Below are 17674 nucleotides of genomic sequence, written 5' to 3' on the forward strand. Positions count from 1 at the left end.
GGTGTATTTCAGCTGGCCTAAGGCAATTGCTCAAAATCTCCCCTCTCCCCTGCAGAAGGGAGGCAGCCCCAGGCCTGGCAAATTTGGACTTCCAGCTGGGGAAGGGAGGGCACTTTGGGGATGCACCTTCTGGGGTTCGCCTGGCAGCCTGAGATCCAGACCTGCCCAGGCGGGCAGCAATCTGCCGAGTGAAACCCAAGCTCTTTCCCACGGAAGATTTGGACGCACTCCGAACTGCCGCTTCCATTTTGGCCCCAGGTAGGTTTCCACAACGCGTAGACTCAGTGACAACTCCGTTACTGCTCTGCTGCCTTATCGCTTGGGCGCACAGCACTCCCAAACCTGAGGAGCCCCGGCCCGTTGCGCAGCCCGCTCTCAGGGCCTGCAGCCGCGCACCCCAAGCGGTCCGCAGCCGGCGGCGGCGCTAGGACCCTGCGGGCGCAGGAACGGGCGGGCGCGCATGCGCGGTGGCGCTGGCGGCCGCCGGGCTCGGCGGAGCACTGCGGGCGGGGAAGGACTGTTGGGGGGTGACCGGCGGGAGCTTTCCGTCAGCGCCCGGCGTGGATGGGCGCCGCGGCTCCGCGCTGCGCTGCCCGGCCCCGATGAGTCCTCGCCGGAGCAAGTGAGTGAGAGGCGCTGAGCGCTGCTGTCCTCGTCTGCACGCCCGTCCGCCCGCCCTCCCCGGGACAGCGCGTCCCTCCCGGTCGGGGAGGGGGCCGGCGCCCGCCCCGCTCTTCCAGCGCCGCTCGTCCCGCGAGGCAGCCCGGGGTACCGCGCGGGTTGTCGCCTTTCGGGGCGATTCTGGTTGTTAATTTTAAGCACAGTCTCTGAGAGCGGCGGGCGGAGGGGAGGTGCGGTGCTGCCCGCGGCGGTGAGCCGGCCCTGTACCTACGGAGCCGCCGCTGCTCTGCGAGAACGGGCCGGGCCGGGCCGGGTCAGGCTGGGCGGAGGGAACCGCGCCGCTGTGCCGCCACCTGCGCCTCGACGCGCGGCTCACCGGGCTCCCCCGGCCCTATCTGCCTTTCCCCGCAGAACGCTGGCTGCCCGGCCTCGGCAGCGAGGATGTGGTGAGGGAATGGGGCTGTCTCTCGCGGGGGCTCGCCATGGCCAGGGAGGACTCGGTGAGGTGCCTGCGCTGCCTGCTCTACGCCCTCAACCTCCTCTTCTGGGTGAGTCCGAGCAAGTGGCGACCGTGGCGCGCGTCACGGCCTCGGTGGTGTCCCGGCATCAGTGGTGTGGGAACCGGGGAGGGAAAGCGGCATCTTGGGTGTCTCTGATGTGCACCCCTGGCCAGGCGGGGCTTATCATGAAATGCCTTAAAGAAAAACGTTTGGAAACTTGTTGTAAGTGAAATTATCGTGGTGCTGGCATCATGTTATAAATGCACATGGGAATGTGTGCACCCGTAATATATGCATGTGTTCAGAGAGGGAAATACTTAGGGGTGTTGTGGATTCCTCACTCTGTGAGTGTCAGAGCATCCTGTGACCTGGTCTGAACTCAGCTCGCTGAGGTATCTGAGCAGTGAGCTGCCCTGTGGAGGCTTTATCCAGCTCATCGTGCTTTTGGGGACTGGATCCAAGCTGGCAGACAAGGCCTAGAGTGATTTCTTTATTTTGCTTTCAGCATTTCAGTCAAAGCTGTAATTACAGCAGTAGTGCTTGCAGCTCTCAAACGTAAGTAGGTGTGATCAGCTCTGGCTCCTAAACTTTTCACATCTCCACACAAACTGTATGATGCAGATTTCTCACAGATCACACACACCAAATGAAGCCTGTATCGCCTGTGTAACTGAGATTTGTACTGGCTAAGTATAGGAAAAAGAACGAGTGTAAGAGGCATGACATCCCACACCCATTGGCAAGTACTGATTTGAGAGGTGCTGCATGTTTGTGTGATGCAGGCAGCATACATAGGCTGTCACCAAGTATATTTTATATTGAGGTAAAAATGAAGATTACTGAAAATGAAGTGGAGAGCAGAATATGAATGAGAGGATTATTAAAATGCATTGGGGCAAAATGCGATTCTGTTGAAAGTGTCGTGTTTGACCGTGGTAAAACCAAAGTATTTCATTCCTCCAGCAAAGGTAGGACTAAAGCCCTGTAAACAGAAGATGAGGACATCTCTGTTTTGTTTGCTTGCTTGTTTGTTTTAACAATATGTAATTATTTATCACATTATACATGATATTCATTCACACAAAATCCTAGAACTTGCATTTCATTAATTTCATTCATTCATAAATTTCATTCATTGCTGCCTGGATTCAATTCCTGATTTTTAGGCATATGCTGCTAGAGTTGAGTGAATGTACATCTATATGTCTGGGAACATCCTGTCCTTCAGTTGGCATTCTTGTTGCCTTTGTTTGGGTTCCAAATTGCTGCCTTGAGCCATTCTTGTCAGTTTTCACTCACACCCTTAACTCACCTCCTAAAGCAGCTTGTACCCTTAAGATTATTTCACTTTTCTCTCTTTCCCTCCCTGCTCTGTGCTTATCGCGTTTCATCAGATTTAGTATTTAGGGGCATCTTTGTAGATGAAATCAGCCCTTTGTGTAGTCCCTAGGTGATAACCTCACGTGGTTATGACCCCATTCTTTGCTGGTGAGGGCCTTGGTGCTGGAGTTGAGTGCTCCATTTCCCCTCCTGAGTGAAGTTTGCCCATATCTTTGGAGGGGACCGGTGCATTGCATCACAGCTCCTCTCTAGGGAGATCAAGGATTGTAAGGAGGCTGAGGTTGGACAAATGTAGAGGCAGTGAGCAGGGAACAGGTGTAGAGAGAAACAAGCATAAGTGGAGATGGGAGACGCATGTAGGTGTATGTGTGTAGGTGTACTTATGTGGGAGGGTGCACGCTGGCTCACTTGGGAGATTCAAGCATTTGCCCTCTTTGCTTCAATTAAGTTCTGATCCATATTTCATGTCAGATTGCTCCTTCCAGATTTTCATTGTTTTGTTCTTGTGTTTTTCTGTTGCAGAGCTAAAGCACAGAGCTGCAGAGCTTTTTGCAGCTTGGCAGTGGATTAACAGCAACTACATCCATAGTATGCTGCTGTTAGCTTTGTCCAGCCATCATTCAATATTACCTTTAAAGCATTTGGCTAGAAATAATTTCTCATTCTTCAGATTTTTTTTTGTTTGCCTTTTGAATAATGATGTCTCAGGTCACCCCTGAATAACAAGTATGACTTTTCCTTTTCTTTCATAATCATATAGGAAAGGGGGTCTTATGAGTCTATGCCAATATGACAAGAAGTCCTAGGGAAGAAAACAGCAATTTTTCATTATCATCTTCAAGACAAGAATGTGAAAAATACCTAAATTTAATCTTCATAGCTGATGGCAGGATGCTGGAAATAACACTCAAGCAGCTAAGCAAGATCTGTATTCACAAAACATGTGTCAAAGTATGTGAATATGTAATTGAATAGTAAATGCCAGTATCAGCAGGTATCTTGCATTACAGATGCTAAGTAGAATAAAGCTGTTTTCTGTAATGTGTATAGTATGATAGGTGTTAGAATTAAAGAGAAAAATTGGCCAGTCTGTTTGGAGCTGGTTCCCTGCATTTTGAAAAGTAAATGTATGCAACTGTTTGACTCAGAATAAAACAAACAAGCAAAAAGTGATTGCCATAATTGTGTAGTGAGGAACAGGTTGAATGGTAGGTGGGCAATTTCAGTTAAATCATATTCTTTGGAGGCGTGTGCATGTAAAAAGCTCTTTTTGCTTCCTATCTGATGCTGTTTGGCTGTGTGTTTAACAACTAAATACAGATCTGCTTCTCATTGCTTATTGTAGTGAAATGTCTCATATCTCTCCCTTTATCAGAGCTGAATTTTCTCCCATTGGGATCAGTAGGAGTGCTACCACTGGCTTTTCTGAGTATAAGAGTATGACCCCGCTGGGTAAAAAGTTCTCATGGAAAAGTTCTGTGGGCAGCAGGTGCTTACTTGCCTGTGGGTGGGTGGGAGCTGTTTCTCTTCACCACCAGTCTTCCATTTGGAAAGCTTTAGCTTGTAATGTTGCTTATGTTAGCATTTAGTTTGATAAATACCAGCTCACACTATGGACTGGATGGCAGGGAGTTTAGATTAGATCAGCTCCTGGAAATGCAGCTGCATTCCTCCTGAGCTGTGAGTGTGGTATGCTCTGCCTTAACAGATAAACACAATAGCAGCATACTTAAAATAGATGAGAGCAATGTGTGTTACTGGAGTGTGCAGAGAGCTCACAGTTTTGGGAGCATGTATGTTATACTCCTAAAACTTGTTCTTGGAGTATTTTACAACAACTTCTGCTTCATTCCTTCTGAAGGGCTGTGGCCTCCAAACAGCAAGTCAGTTGTTACTGTGTCTGTTTGCTGTGTTGGTTATCAGTATGTGTCTGAAAACACTGAAGATGTACAAACAGAATGTGTTGACTTTTTAAAGTCATGGCTTGATTAAGGGTCCTAACCAGAATGCAGTGACCTTCTCTCATTGTTTGTTTCTGGTGTTGTCCAGTGGCCAGTTGAACCACGTATTGTGCGGACAGGCTTGGTTTCTCCCAGGAGAGGAAGAAAACAGAGCTTCAGCTCTGCTGACCTCTAATATTTGAAGCCCTGAAGAAAGCTGTAAGACACCCAGCAGACGCTGTGTCTGATGCAGTTTGATTATCTGCCTCTGAGGAGGGAACATTTAGAGTAATTTTCAGATGTGTCCTGTGTGCAACTGTTGCAGCACTTGTGTAAGGCATTCCAGCTTTTGACCTTGCCAGCCAGTTGAGGACATACAAGCGCATGTGAAGCTCCTTGAGGAAGCTTTATGCATAATAAAGCTGACTAGTCTGACCATCAATCTTGCAGAAAATCTTTCTGTGTGGATGGCTGCTGTAGCACACTAGTGTCTTCGTAATTTGATTACTGTCAAAGCCCTCTGCAGTGAAGCGAGAGAACTTCATCAATCAATGTGCTGTGACACTTGTAGCTTCTCCAAAGCGTAACTTACTAGTGTACAGCTGCATGCTTTGTATTTGGAAAGAGCATTTTTTATAGGGTTTACCTAATGAGCAGTGATTTGGAAGAGTCAGCAGGTTGATGATAACACATGTGCGTGAGTGGGATGAAAGGAGCGTTGTCTGGATGTGAATGGATTGGTATTTCCTAAGCTGCGACTTGCAGTAGGGATTTTCTTCTGAAGTGGGAATAAGAGTGTTGCCAGTGTTCTAATTACTGTTAAGTGACTGAATGTGGTAGTAGATCTATGATCCTTCTGGAAGATGATCCTAAGGTCAACTGAATCATGCATCTGACTGCAGCATGTCTTTTTCAAAGTAATGGGAATTGTGGCTTTAGGAGCTTCTCTCTCTTTGGTTCATTGGGGTTTTTTTTTAGTAGCACTTTGGAAAGGAACATCCTTCAGACTGAAGCCTGCGTTTTACATTGGGTTTGATTCTTCTGTCATCTGAATGTGTAAATGAGCATCACTTCAAGGAATTTAGACTCACAGATGCAACTTGGTTTCTGCAGATGTCTTTTCTTTTTAATGTTGCTATTTGCAGCATATTATGATCTACAGAAATGTACTGTTTGGCATTTTTTAGCCCAAGACTTTTGTCTTAAACAAATTATCTTGCTGGTGTTTGAGAGAAGCCATGCTGCTACTGCTTCTTAGATTTCAGTTTTTAGAGACAGTACTAGTCTTTATCTCAAGATAACATGTTTTAGTGAGATTTAGTTTTTACTGAGATTCTAGTTTACTTGGAAAGCCTTAATTTAATAGTTCTACAAATATGTTTTATGCAGTCTATGAGACTACAAGGGTCTGTGCTTCTGGGACTTTTCTAGCAAACTCCTGACACCATTCCAGCTTAGTAGCAGACACGGATTTAATGTGAGCATCCTTGTTTGTTTTGAAATCTTCATAACCTGTCCTGATGTAAATCCTCTTCACCATGTTTTGTAATAATGCCAGCTGTTCTGGACTTTACTACAGTTTCTTCCCCCTTTAGCTTTCTTTGCAGTCCTTTATGGTGGAGAGACCTTACCTTGGCATTAAAGGCAGGCATCAGTCACAGAAAATGGCCAGCCAGTAGTAAAGGCACGCTTGTGAACACAGGACATTGTCTATGGGCAGTGGTTTTCATGGTTGTGCTAGAACAGAAAATAGAAAACAGTGCTGAGTACTGGAAAAATTCAGTGTTCTGACTGTCTAAAGTAGTAGAAGATTAAACAAAGCAACAGCTCGGAGGTACAGATTTGTTTTACTTTTCTTGGCAGCTCAGACACTTGGGTTCCTTTGAAAAACTATAGTCCAAATTGGTGAACTAGGTAGTGCTACTAAATGCAAATAAAAGCAGCACAATTGTTTTATCGAATTTCTCGTGTTTTCTCATATTTTTTAAAAAAGCCAAATATATCTGAAATGCAGGAAAACATCTGTATGGGCTTTCTGTCTTGAGAAAACTGTCAGCTTTTTCTTTTTCTGTTTTTTCTTTGGTGAGTATGTGTGGAAAGAAAGAACAGCTGCTGTTGTGTCCATTGTAATTGAGAGTGACCGTGGCTTGGGCAAATCAGGGTTGTAAGCTGCAGGTGACTGTATTATAGGTGGTAGGCTTCTCTTTAGCAGATGATTCACAGTGTCACTGGGTGTTGAGCAGAGTCGGATATGTTGCCATCTTCTTCACCCCATGAGGTTCATCTGCCTGAGGAAATGCTGTTTCTGTTGAACTGTGCCTGAACTTTCCTTCATGCTGCTAGCTCCTACTATGTAGAAGTACCATCTAATTTAGACTATGTGACTGCAGCCAGTAAACCCTCCTGGCCGACAGTGTAAATCATTTTACATCTACCTTGAATTTGTGCTTGTGAACCAGAAATCAGGTAACATAAAAGAGAAGCAAGCTTTCAGTTAGCTTTCCCTTTGTTATGAATATTTTTCACACTTGTATTGTCTAGTTTTGGTTATGTGTTTCACCTGAGAAAATAAAGCAGGGGAATATTAACACTGTGCATAGAAGCATTGAAAATGACTGGAAGCAGAGGGATTGTTTCCTTCTTTTTCTAACCTCAAATGTATCTTTTTCCTACCTCAAATGTATGTGTTCAATCTTGTAATTATTTTTACTTCCTTTTTTGCATTTGCTGCAGCACAACAAAGACACTGATCTATCTTCCCTTCCTTGGATCCAGATACTGAGTAGGGGTTGTGTTTCTGTTGCTGTCCAACTGCCTCTCCTGCCAGTTGCATCTGAAGATGCTTTGAGTGAATAAGGGTCAAATTTTCAAAGCATTTGAGTGACTAATAATACCCATTGAAATGAACACTGGCCAAGCTGGGTACCTGTGTTTACCAATGAAAACATGGTGTTTGTGCTGGACCATTATAGTCTGCTTTTAGAGACTGCTGCGTACGTGTGCTAACTGAAACCTGGTTCCTTAGCATTCTTGCATAAAGAAAATACTTAAAAGGCCATTCAAGAATAACTCCCGCTTCTGTGGGAGCATATTGTCTTTTAATGGCAGAGCAAGCTATAGGAGAAGCTCCAAAGAACCACAAATGCTTTTAATGTTGGTCTTTGAGAAATCTTCTACTTTCTGATGTCTTTGAGCTGTATTATTTATATAACATCCGTAGGTTCTGGGGAGACTGTGGATTTTGATGGTCCAGGAATGTCTCTTAAGGTCTGGAGTTTGGTGGGAGAAGTGCTGACAGCAATACATTACCAGTCTGTGTTCTAAAGAGGTAAAGCAGAGTTCAGCCACTGCTCAACTTTGTATCTGCTTCTGTGTAACCTTTTATCCCACCTGTTTTCATAGGGGAAAGGGCTCATTCCTCATGAACGCTGAGTCAGTGGATGAGTTTCAGCAATACAGTCCCTTAAAACAGAGTGGCTTGACATGGTGATGAAAAGGAAAAAATACACCCAGACTTCATCTTAATGTTAGAAATGACGTTAATGTTTCTTTATGGACATTCAGGAATCAGCTGGGGAATCCAAAGGAATAAGGAACAATTTAATTTAATGTACTGTCATAGGAATCTGTGATTTAAGTAAAAAGTACAGGCTCATTTGAGTAATTCATGTGCTGGTGGGTATTTGTGTATAAAACAAAGAAATTAGGTGATGTTCCTGCAACCATCTGATAAGCAAATCGTATGGATTGCAGGAAATATGCATGGTCATTCATACATTAGCTTTCCATTTATATACTCTGAGTTTAAACATTGATTGCCCAACAGAGATGGACTGCTGTCCATGAACTGAAGCAAGCACTTACAGCAATAAAATTAAGAGTGTGTTGTGTAAATGTGAAGGCATATTGTTTTGATGGTGGAGTAGCCTGCTTTTAGATTAGCTGTACCTAAACCTGTTCACATATCTGAGCTCTTATTTCATGTTTCTTTTTGCCATGGTGCTGTAGGGTCCTCATGCAGTCAGTTGTTGGAGAGCTCGCTTGCTTTCCTTGGAAGAGCAACCCTTTAGCAGGCTGTCTGTGCTCCAGCAGTTGCCTGATTGCAAAGTGTGCAAGTTCCAGCTCATGCCAAGCCTGGATCATGTTGTTAACTCACAGCTGCAGCTGTGCAAGCAAACCTGCATTCAAAGTGCAAATAAGCACATGCTTCAGCTGTTTGCAAGTGGGAGGGGACCAAAAACCCTCTGCAGGGACCTTGGCTAAAACTAAATGCTGGCATATCCTTAAAATAAAAGGTGCATTAGTGGGGAATTGGGATTTTTTTTTTCTTTTTTTATAGGCCACGATTCTTTCTGTAAACATTTGAATGCTTTTGCCAGGTAATACAGAAAAAAATCCCGAGATCTCTTGTCCCTCTGACCCCCGCTCTTACACCCTTCCTTCCCTGAAAAATGTGGTTGCTTGTTTGTCCAGGGATCTGAGTCATCTGTGTTTGTCCAGGGATCTGAGTATTGAACTTAATTGTGAAAATCCTGTGAAAACATTGCAACATGTTCTGTTCATGACCTTGTAGCGATTCCTCCCTGCCCCCATGGGTAAAAGTCACAGCTCAGGTTACCCAAATCAATTCTAACTGGAAAAATTTCTCAAGAGTTACTTCTTCATTAAAATTAAAAGACTTCTTTTGCTGAATGCTGCCATATCTGGGAATTGATTTCCCTGGAGCTGCAAGTCTTTCTTAAGATTAACTAAAATCTTAAGATTTAATTTCTTTATAGTGCCACTGCTCAGCATTTTGTACCGATCCCAGAGCCTGGCCTGAAGTTGTTTTCCCCATCTGTTTTGATACAAAGAGCTGTGTGATTTTTATTGTGGAAGATAATTTTAACCTTTCCTCTGGTTTAATAATGTGATTGAAAAACCCTGCTCTCCATTGAGCACAGCAAGTTCCATTGGCAAAAATTATGGCATTAGAATATTTCAATGTAAAAAGGTGATGAGAGAATAAAAACAGGTGTGCAAATAGCTATAGCGATGTGTCTTGCTCCCCCAAAGACTGAAATGCCTGTTTGTTTATGAATTGCAAATGTAGATTGATTTTATAACATTTAGGAGCTTTGAAAACTTTGGATTATGAACTGGTTTGGAAATGTAATATTTCATTGTGTGATCCTCATATTGCACATATATTAAAATATACTTTATTAGCTTTGTTTACTAAGGATGAAAATATATTTAAAATAGGGTATGATGGCAGACAATTTCATAAACCCTTTAGTGTTGTGCTGATGGCTATGTAACATATTGGGATGGTTTAGAATGAAGCCCCTTGTGACCTATGCAGCCAGCTGCAACAAATAAAAATGTTTTACTGCCTATTCTCATATTGTGTTTACAGCACAGCAGACTGGCTGTCATCAGAGAAGCTCAGATGAAAACTTTTTGATTAAATGATGTAACTGCTGTTAATGTGGTGAAAATTATTTTGGTAGTTCTGCTTCTCATAAACTTTTGCCCTTTAATATGATTGCTTGGTACAACTTTCTGACTGGTCTGTATTTTGCTTCTAAGTTAGTTATGAAGCAGCTGCCAGTTTTATAGGCCACCTTTTGTTCTGCCTCCAGATGAACCAACGAAAGCTATAATGAGAACCTTGCCTCTGCCCATGACTCCTTGAAAGCAGTGTTGCAGAGAATTACTGGTAGGTTTGGGTGCTCACTCAGGGCAGTGGTGTTGTTCCTCCCTGTGTTAAGCACATGGGCTGAGTTGCACTGCTGATGTCCATGCATTCTAGGACTGGGCTGGATGTGGCTCTGGGCAGCCTGGTCTGATGCTTGGCGACCCTGCACATAGTGGGGGGACTGAAACTAGATGATCATTGTGGGTCTTTTCAACCCAGGCCATTCTATGATTCCCTGTGTTTTCAGCTGAATATCTGTCTGTGGCTTAGTTTTTGTAAAGTAGCTGGTGCTTTGAGCTTGGCTGATTTCAGATGGCACTTGAAGATGCTTAGCATCTTTACAGGGCAGCATCCGTGCTGTGAGGCAACATGTTGAGTCACAAGTAGAAGGCTGTGGGATTTGGGGATGTATGTCATGCTTCTGTTGTCATTCTCTTGTGACTCTGGAGCTAGTGAGCTGTCAAGTCAATTGATGAGTATGAGCTAATGCTTGATAAGCTTTTGTCCTTAAACTAAACATCGACATCACTCACTACTGTGGGGCAGTCTGGTGTTGCAAACACACCTTTCATACTGCATGGTTTTCCTGCCCAGAGGCTGACTTAACTGATTAGAAAGGATGTGACTTTTTTTGTCCTTCTTGTAGTTACAAGCTTACAAACAGTTGCTGGATTATGTGCAGTAAAACACACCTTTTGTAATGTCTATGCCTGAATTGCTTTTATGTGTTCTTGTGGTTTACTCAACTGCGTGACTCCTTATTTATATAGAAGCTTCCCAAGTATTTGCATATTGTCTCTGAGCCATGTCAAATTGCTACCCCAGTTTGATGGTGCCACTGACTTTCATGGATGTGAATCCAATGTATCCAAGAAATCTGTCTTTCAGATTATTCAGAGTAATAAGGCAGCTTGTACCTTCCTTTGAAGAAGTCCCAAAGTTGCATCCCCTGGACTGTGTCCATTTGGCAGAAAGGTGCTGGCCAGGAAACGCATGTGTAACATCAGTATAGCAGTGTGGTAAGGCATTTTGAGTGATGCTGAACTAGCTAAACCACACATGCATTGTAAGAGTAGCAGAAGTCAGTAATGCCTGAAGAAGTAGTGTGATTGTTCCAAACATAGGAAAGGTGACCTATAGCTTGGTTCCCACTGTGGTTACAGGAGGAATTTTCTTGTGTTTAATTTACATCCAACAGTTTAGTTTGGCTGGTATTGCTTTGTACCAAATTAATTTCATCATTCTGTGGAAGTATTGGCAGACTTTGTAGGGAGGGTATAAAATGTTTTCTATTGCTTTGTAACCATAAGAAAAAGTGCTATATGCTTGTGGTCTTCCTTACCTCTCTTTGTGTTAGAAATATGATCTGTATTGCTTGTATAATACTTGCTTGTTGCTTTCTTCCAAGAAGGCAGTTGTTGTCTAGGAGTTAATCTAGAAGGGAATGATGGTCATTATTTATCTCCTCTTGCAGCTTCCTGCGTTATCAATTAAACAGAACAGAAATGCTCTTTACTCCTACTGTTTTAACAACCAAAATAGATTCCATGGAGCTTAAAGGAAATGGGCCCTGACACGCATCTATGTAGTAGATTTGCAGCAAGCTTTCCTGACTGTGCTAGAAGCACACTGAGCAGCTGGGGTTCTCACTGGCAGTGCCTGTACTTCATGCATCAGTTCTACAAAGTGGGCTGAAGCAGCATGCAGTAGCAAGTGGGACTTCACATGAAATATTCAAGGCAGAAGTAGTCTGCTGTGAGCATGCTGCAGGCGAAGGCAAAGCATTGCAAAGAGCCGGTAAGGACTCAGAAAAACTTTCCTTATTCATTAGTCTTGTGCCTGCTAGCTAGTTCTTTATGACAACGTTACAGAAGTTTGAAGGCATGTGGAAAGCTAGCAGTAACCATTGAAGGTAACAGGGGAGATTGGCACTTCTCATTGTTTTTAGAAGCATTAAGTAAACCCAGTAATCTTAGAATGACCAAGGTTGGAAAAGACCTCTAAGATCATTCAGTCCAACCATCCACCTGTCATCAATATTTCCCACTAAACCATGTCCCTCAGTACAGCATCTAAATTTTTCTTGACTGCCTCCAGGCACAGCAACTCCCTGGGCAGCCTGTTCCAGTGTGTGACCACTCTCTCGGAGAGGTATTTCTTAATGTCCAACTTGAATCTCCCCTGGCACAACTTGAGGCCATTCCTTCTCTTCTTACTGCTAGTTACATGGGAGAAGAAGCTGATCCCCACCTCACCACAACATCCTTTCAGGTAGCTGTAGAGTGTGATAAGGTCACCCCTGAGGCTACTCTTCTCCAGATTAAATAGTCGCAGCTCCCTTAGCTGCTTCTCATAAGACTTGTGTTCCAGACCCATCACGAGCTTCACTGCCCTTCTCTGGATACACTCCAGAACCCCAGTGTCATTCTTACAGTGAGGGGTCTGAAACTGAGCACAGTACTCGAGGTGTGGCCTTACCAGTGCTGAGTACAGAGGGATGATCACTTCCCTGCTCCTTCTGGCAACACTATTCCTGATGCCATTGGCTCTCTTGGCCACCTAGACACACTGCTGAGGTTTCCAAGCATTCACCTATACAATGCCTGAAAGCAGCATTAAGGAGAGCCAGCATGCTCAGATCTCCATCCCTCATCTAGGCAGTGAAATCTTGATTCTGCCAGCTTCAGTCCCTGAACTAATGTTCAGTTAAGTGCCAGTGTGAGAGTGATATTTGTGCCTTCTGTGTCCAGATTCTCCTTTGAGTAGAATAAACCAGCAGAATTATCTGAAACAGTTCGAGAAGTAGACAGTAGTGTTATTAGTAACTCTAAATTCGCTCAGTTTTGTAGAAAAGCCTAGTGGATCCCTCCTTTCCTTGAAGGGATTCATAGCAGCATCACTATATTTGAAGAGCAGTACTGTGCCTGTTTGCTGCATGAAGGAGCAAATGCAGTGTTCTGAGGACCAGAGGGTGCTCGTAAACACAGAAACGTTGCTGTGGTGTCCCTCCTCTAGGAGGAAAGGTGCCCTGACTTACCTAGCTGCTGTTTCCAGACCTAAGATAGTATTACCCAGTGCAAAGTACAGGGACAAGTACGGTGAAGAATGCCATGTTGTCTTCCAGCAGAACCTCTGCTTTAAGAACAGAGCACAAGCAACAGTGCTGGCAAGGTGTGCTCTGACCATATCCTTCAGGTGTGGTTGTTGAACAAAAATAAGAGGCAGGAACATCTACTGGTAGATCCAGAGTGTGCTGGGTGCAAGATGGCATTATCTGACAGAAACTCGGTGCTGTCAATGTGGTGGCTTTTCTGGGTAGATTCAGTCTTTCCTTTAGGAGCAGTGCTGATGATGTGTTGTAGCTTTATGGCTCCTGAGAATGTGACAGTCAGGCACTGAACGCTGAATTGACCCAGGTTTTATAATGTAAGCTAAAAGCAAGAATTCTATTGTCATTTTACAGCTCAGGAGACTAAGGCATAGTGGTCACACTATGGCTTTACCTGAAAGAGATAACTGAACTCTTCAAATTTAACCACAGTATTTTTCTCTTCTCCTTATCGGTACTATTATATACTGAATGTTGCTTGAAATTATTCTTTACTTCTTTACATAAAGGTGGCCTCCTGGTGTCGTACAAACAGATGGATGCCATCTCTGAGCCTTGAAAGAGTCACTGGTTTTAGCAGCATACATCCTCCCTTTTTGTTTTTGTTGTAGCTTGTGCAGTGGTGGGACTTGAGCCAGCACTGGCATTACTCCACAGAGTGTAACAGAAGGTATTCCAGGCATTAATTGTCCATACTGGTAGAGAAAATCATTGTCAGTAGCTGCTTAAAAGTGAGCAACAAACCAACTCCAGGCATATAGAAGTACAATTTTTTTACAGTGTGATGTCCAGCACTTTGCCTTGATAGATAAATGATTGTATGATGGATGTTACTGATGATTAATCCTTTACTTAACTAAAAATGATATTGCAGCTTGTTAAAATATGTGATAAATAACCTTTCTTTTCTAATCTTTTCTTTCTAGTTGATGTCCATCAGTGTATTAGGTGTTTCTGCTTGGATCAGAGACTACCTGAATAATGTTCTCACTTTAACTGCAGAAACAAGGTAAAGTTTTCCTTAAACCTATTAATCTGTGAATGATTATAGTGTTTGTTGTTTGTTCTGTATGGCAAGTTTCCTAATTAGGATTTCTAGAAACCTTTAGTTAAGGTAATTATTGTATTGCCGAAAGGTGTATTTCTGTAAACTTTTCTGGCACAGATTGTCATTAGAGCTGGGGGAGATCTGAATTTAATCTTGTTTTGCTCCTGTGTCTTTCTTTTGACAGGGATCGATTTTGGTCACTTCCCAACAAGTAACCATTTTTGTTTTGAATACTTTGTTCTGTACAGAGATTTAAGAATGCTGTTAGTTTTATTCTTACAGTGTACCCTGTTTGTGGAACAGGACCTCTGTGCTGCATGCTCTGCAAGTGCGGGGCAGGTACATTGCCTTTGTCCCAAAGAGATTTCAGATTACACATTGCCTTCTGCTACTTGAATGCAGTATTTGAATTCAAAACCACATAGAAAAGGTTTCAGTAAAATTTTTAAGGTACTGGAAATTACACATCTGTCAATCTGTGCTTGTCATTTTTGTGGCTAACTTACATTTTTCTACTGTATAGGTATTGTGTAATTATACCATTTTGATTATGGTCCTGATTGGTTCCAGGGTGGAGGAGGCTGTCATTTTGACTTACTTTCCTGTGGTCCATCCAGTCATGATTGCAGTCTGCTGTTTCCTTATCCTAGTTGGAATGTTGGGTTACTGTGGAACAGTGAAAAGAAATCTGTTGCTCCTTGTCTGGGTATGTTTCTTAATCTCTAACAACAGTTAACTTTTGCATCACTTCAACAATGTAAGAAAAGTTCTATTCCTCTGGCATTAGATAAATACTGATTATTTTTTATTAGCATGTTGAGTTATGCTATCAGTGAGGAATTGTAATTGCTAAGCACAGTGGGAAAGAATTTATTGCTTAGATGGAATTATGCTATGGCTGAAAGACAAGCAATGTTTCATTTTTTAAATTCTACTTCATTAAGTAGAGGAGCTGCTGAAGGGAAAAATAACTCACTCTTAAGTACTAATTACAGGAAAATGAGTCTGAGTGCTTGGAAATAAACCCTTATGCTACCCTTCTCACTCTTGAGTGTTCTGTGGCTAGATAAACTATATTCACAGTTGACTCTAGAAATAAAGCAAAATGATAGTATTTGTACCTAATGAAAATTGAGTCTGAGTGCATTCAGAACATCTTTTACTTGGAGGTGAAGTTTTGCACTTGCATTTGCTTGTGAGCAAATTCGAAACTAAATTACAAGTAATCACTCTTTTTCTTTTGTTTGGGCACTGACACAAGAGCAGCTAATTCCTAATAGGCTTTCCTGTACAAGGCTTTACGTAAAATCTCAGTGGAGTGAGGCTCTGACTGCAATGGGAGTCAGATACCTTTTAGTTCATTTGGAATTCAGTGACTTTGAGGATAATTGTTGGGTTTTTCTATTGTATAAATAAATAAATAACAACCCTTGAACATATTTTAAATATTTAGATTTTAAATACATTTGGGCCCTTGGCAGCACTGAGATCGATGTCTGCATCTACCTGCAGCCTTATTTCAATCTAGCTGTTTGTTCTCTGCAGATCTGGTCTTTATCTTTTAACATAAGGATAGTGGAAAAGCAAGCTGAGATTTACCCAACCTTTGCTTATATCAAATTGAAAATATTATAAACAATCAGGAAACTCTAATAAGGACTTGTACTAAAATTACTTTTTTTGAGAGGAAGTTGGAATAAGTTATATTTGAGATTTCCAGCTGGAGGTCTGCAGTACAAATGTCCCTTAACTAACTGCTAGATGGCAAATACTGTTCTTGCTTTTGGATATTAAACACATAATACATTAAGAAGATTATTGTTTCAAAGTTATGTAGCAAGGAAAACTATAATTTAAATCTGAAAAATTTACGGTAATACGAGTCTTGCATCTTTTATTTCTAGATCTTCTCCATGCAAATCAGTGAAAACAAGTTCTGTGACTTAGTTATGAGTGCTTGCATAAAAATAGCAGGTTAATGTAATTTTATACATCATAATTATTTATCTAGTAACCTTACATTGTAGAAGGGTCTTGCATGTACTTTTGTTTTATAAAGTGAAAATTTTAAGAGATGCATTAATGTTTAAAAACTGCATTAAGCCCTTAGATTTTTGTTAAGGTTCTAAGATTACTTTTATTAAGAGTTTTGTTTATGGTGATAGCTTTTGAAGTAAAATGAACTAAAAGGCAGAAGCAACTGCATTATAAATACCAGTTTTGTATAGTACCTGGTAATAGTCATTGTTTGCTACAAGCCTTCAAAAAATCATAATTGATTACAAAGAAACACTAAGAAAAAGAAGTTAAAACTGTTGTTTTCCCCATTTTATTTAAGCTCCCAGTGAAGAGACCAAATCATGCATAACCTTCAGGGACATCTGGAAATAAGTTATGTGAACTGTGTTTAGGCATTTAAATTATACTAAATCAAACCAAGACATTTCTATAGTTTAACTTGCAATATTTCATTCTTGGGAGTGACAGAATTTGCTCTTGCTAACCAAACCGATAAGCATAAGTAAATGATATCTTCTTAATCATATCACTGTCTTTGATTAATTGTTCAGCTAATACAGTCCTGTTCTACTGCAGACATATGCAGACATAAGTCAATGCTTTGTTCTTCAGTCTGATCAAAAAATGATGGATCAACAAAATGAGCTTTTGTAAAACCGGATGAACTCAAACAGAAGAATCTTCATGTTAAACATTAACAACCTTTTCAGTCATGCTTTTAATCATTTTGAAGTCCATGAGCCGCCATCACGACAGTGTACAAAGATATTTGGATCCAATTATTGATGTTCCTAGCAGTGTACTAATTGCTAGTGCTGATATTGTTAATTGAACAGGATTTGTGGAAAATCTAATAAAGCATAAGGTCTGCATAGTAGATATTTTTAATACAACTGAATACTCAATTATATTAATTTACTTTTGAAATTTTGCCTTGAAATAAAATGAACCTTTCCAGCTTCACTTGGGGCATAAATGGTGGCTGAGTTAATGTTTGCTCTGCTTAATAGTAAGGAAGTGTAATAATTCAGCCTTCTGAGGTTTATGCTCTGGATTGTTTGTAGAACTAAGCAATTTTAAGCTCTAATCATTGAATTTTAATTGCCTTAGGAATACATAATCCTAAAGACTATTGGTATAAATAATCCATGGCTGTACAGTGCCTATAATGTAATTTTTGTGTCTTGCAAATGACCCTCATCCTCATAAAGAAATTAATATTTCAGGTGTGGAAGAATTGCTCTAAATTATTGTGAAGTTGTCTTGCCCCATTTTGCAGTGTTGACGATTTAATAATAGGATGAATCATCAAAGATGGGTGGGTTTGATCATTGTTCGTATGATAAATTTTCATCATAGTACTTCATACTCCCAAATCTGCTGCTTCCTGTTTTATGGAGCACCCATGGTAAATAC

General features: G+C 41.8%; 1 protein-coding gene across 1 annotated transcript in view; it reads left to right on the forward strand.

Annotated features, from left to right (window-relative positions):
- Positions 1–480: 480 nt before the first annotated feature.
- TSPAN12 (tetraspanin 12) overlaps positions 481–17674 on the forward strand; it is a 44245-nt gene continuing 27051 nt past the window's right edge. The window contains exons 1-4 of the mRNA XM_072343840.1: positions 481–622; positions 1033–1169; positions 14118–14200; positions 14810–14945. Of these exons, the coding sequence (XP_072199941.1) occupies positions 1104–1169; positions 14118–14200; positions 14810–14945 (285 nt within the window). The 5' untranslated portion in view covers positions 481–622; positions 1033–1103. The remainder of the gene's footprint in view (positions 623–1032; positions 1170–14117; positions 14201–14809; positions 14946–17674) is intronic.

Source organism: Excalfactoria chinensis, chromosome 1 (assembly GCF_039878825.1).
Source record: "Excalfactoria chinensis isolate bCotChi1 chromosome 1, bCotChi1.hap2, whole genome shotgun sequence".
In the NCBI taxonomy this organism is placed as follows: domain Eukaryota; kingdom Metazoa; phylum Chordata; class Aves; order Galliformes; family Phasianidae; genus Excalfactoria; species Excalfactoria chinensis.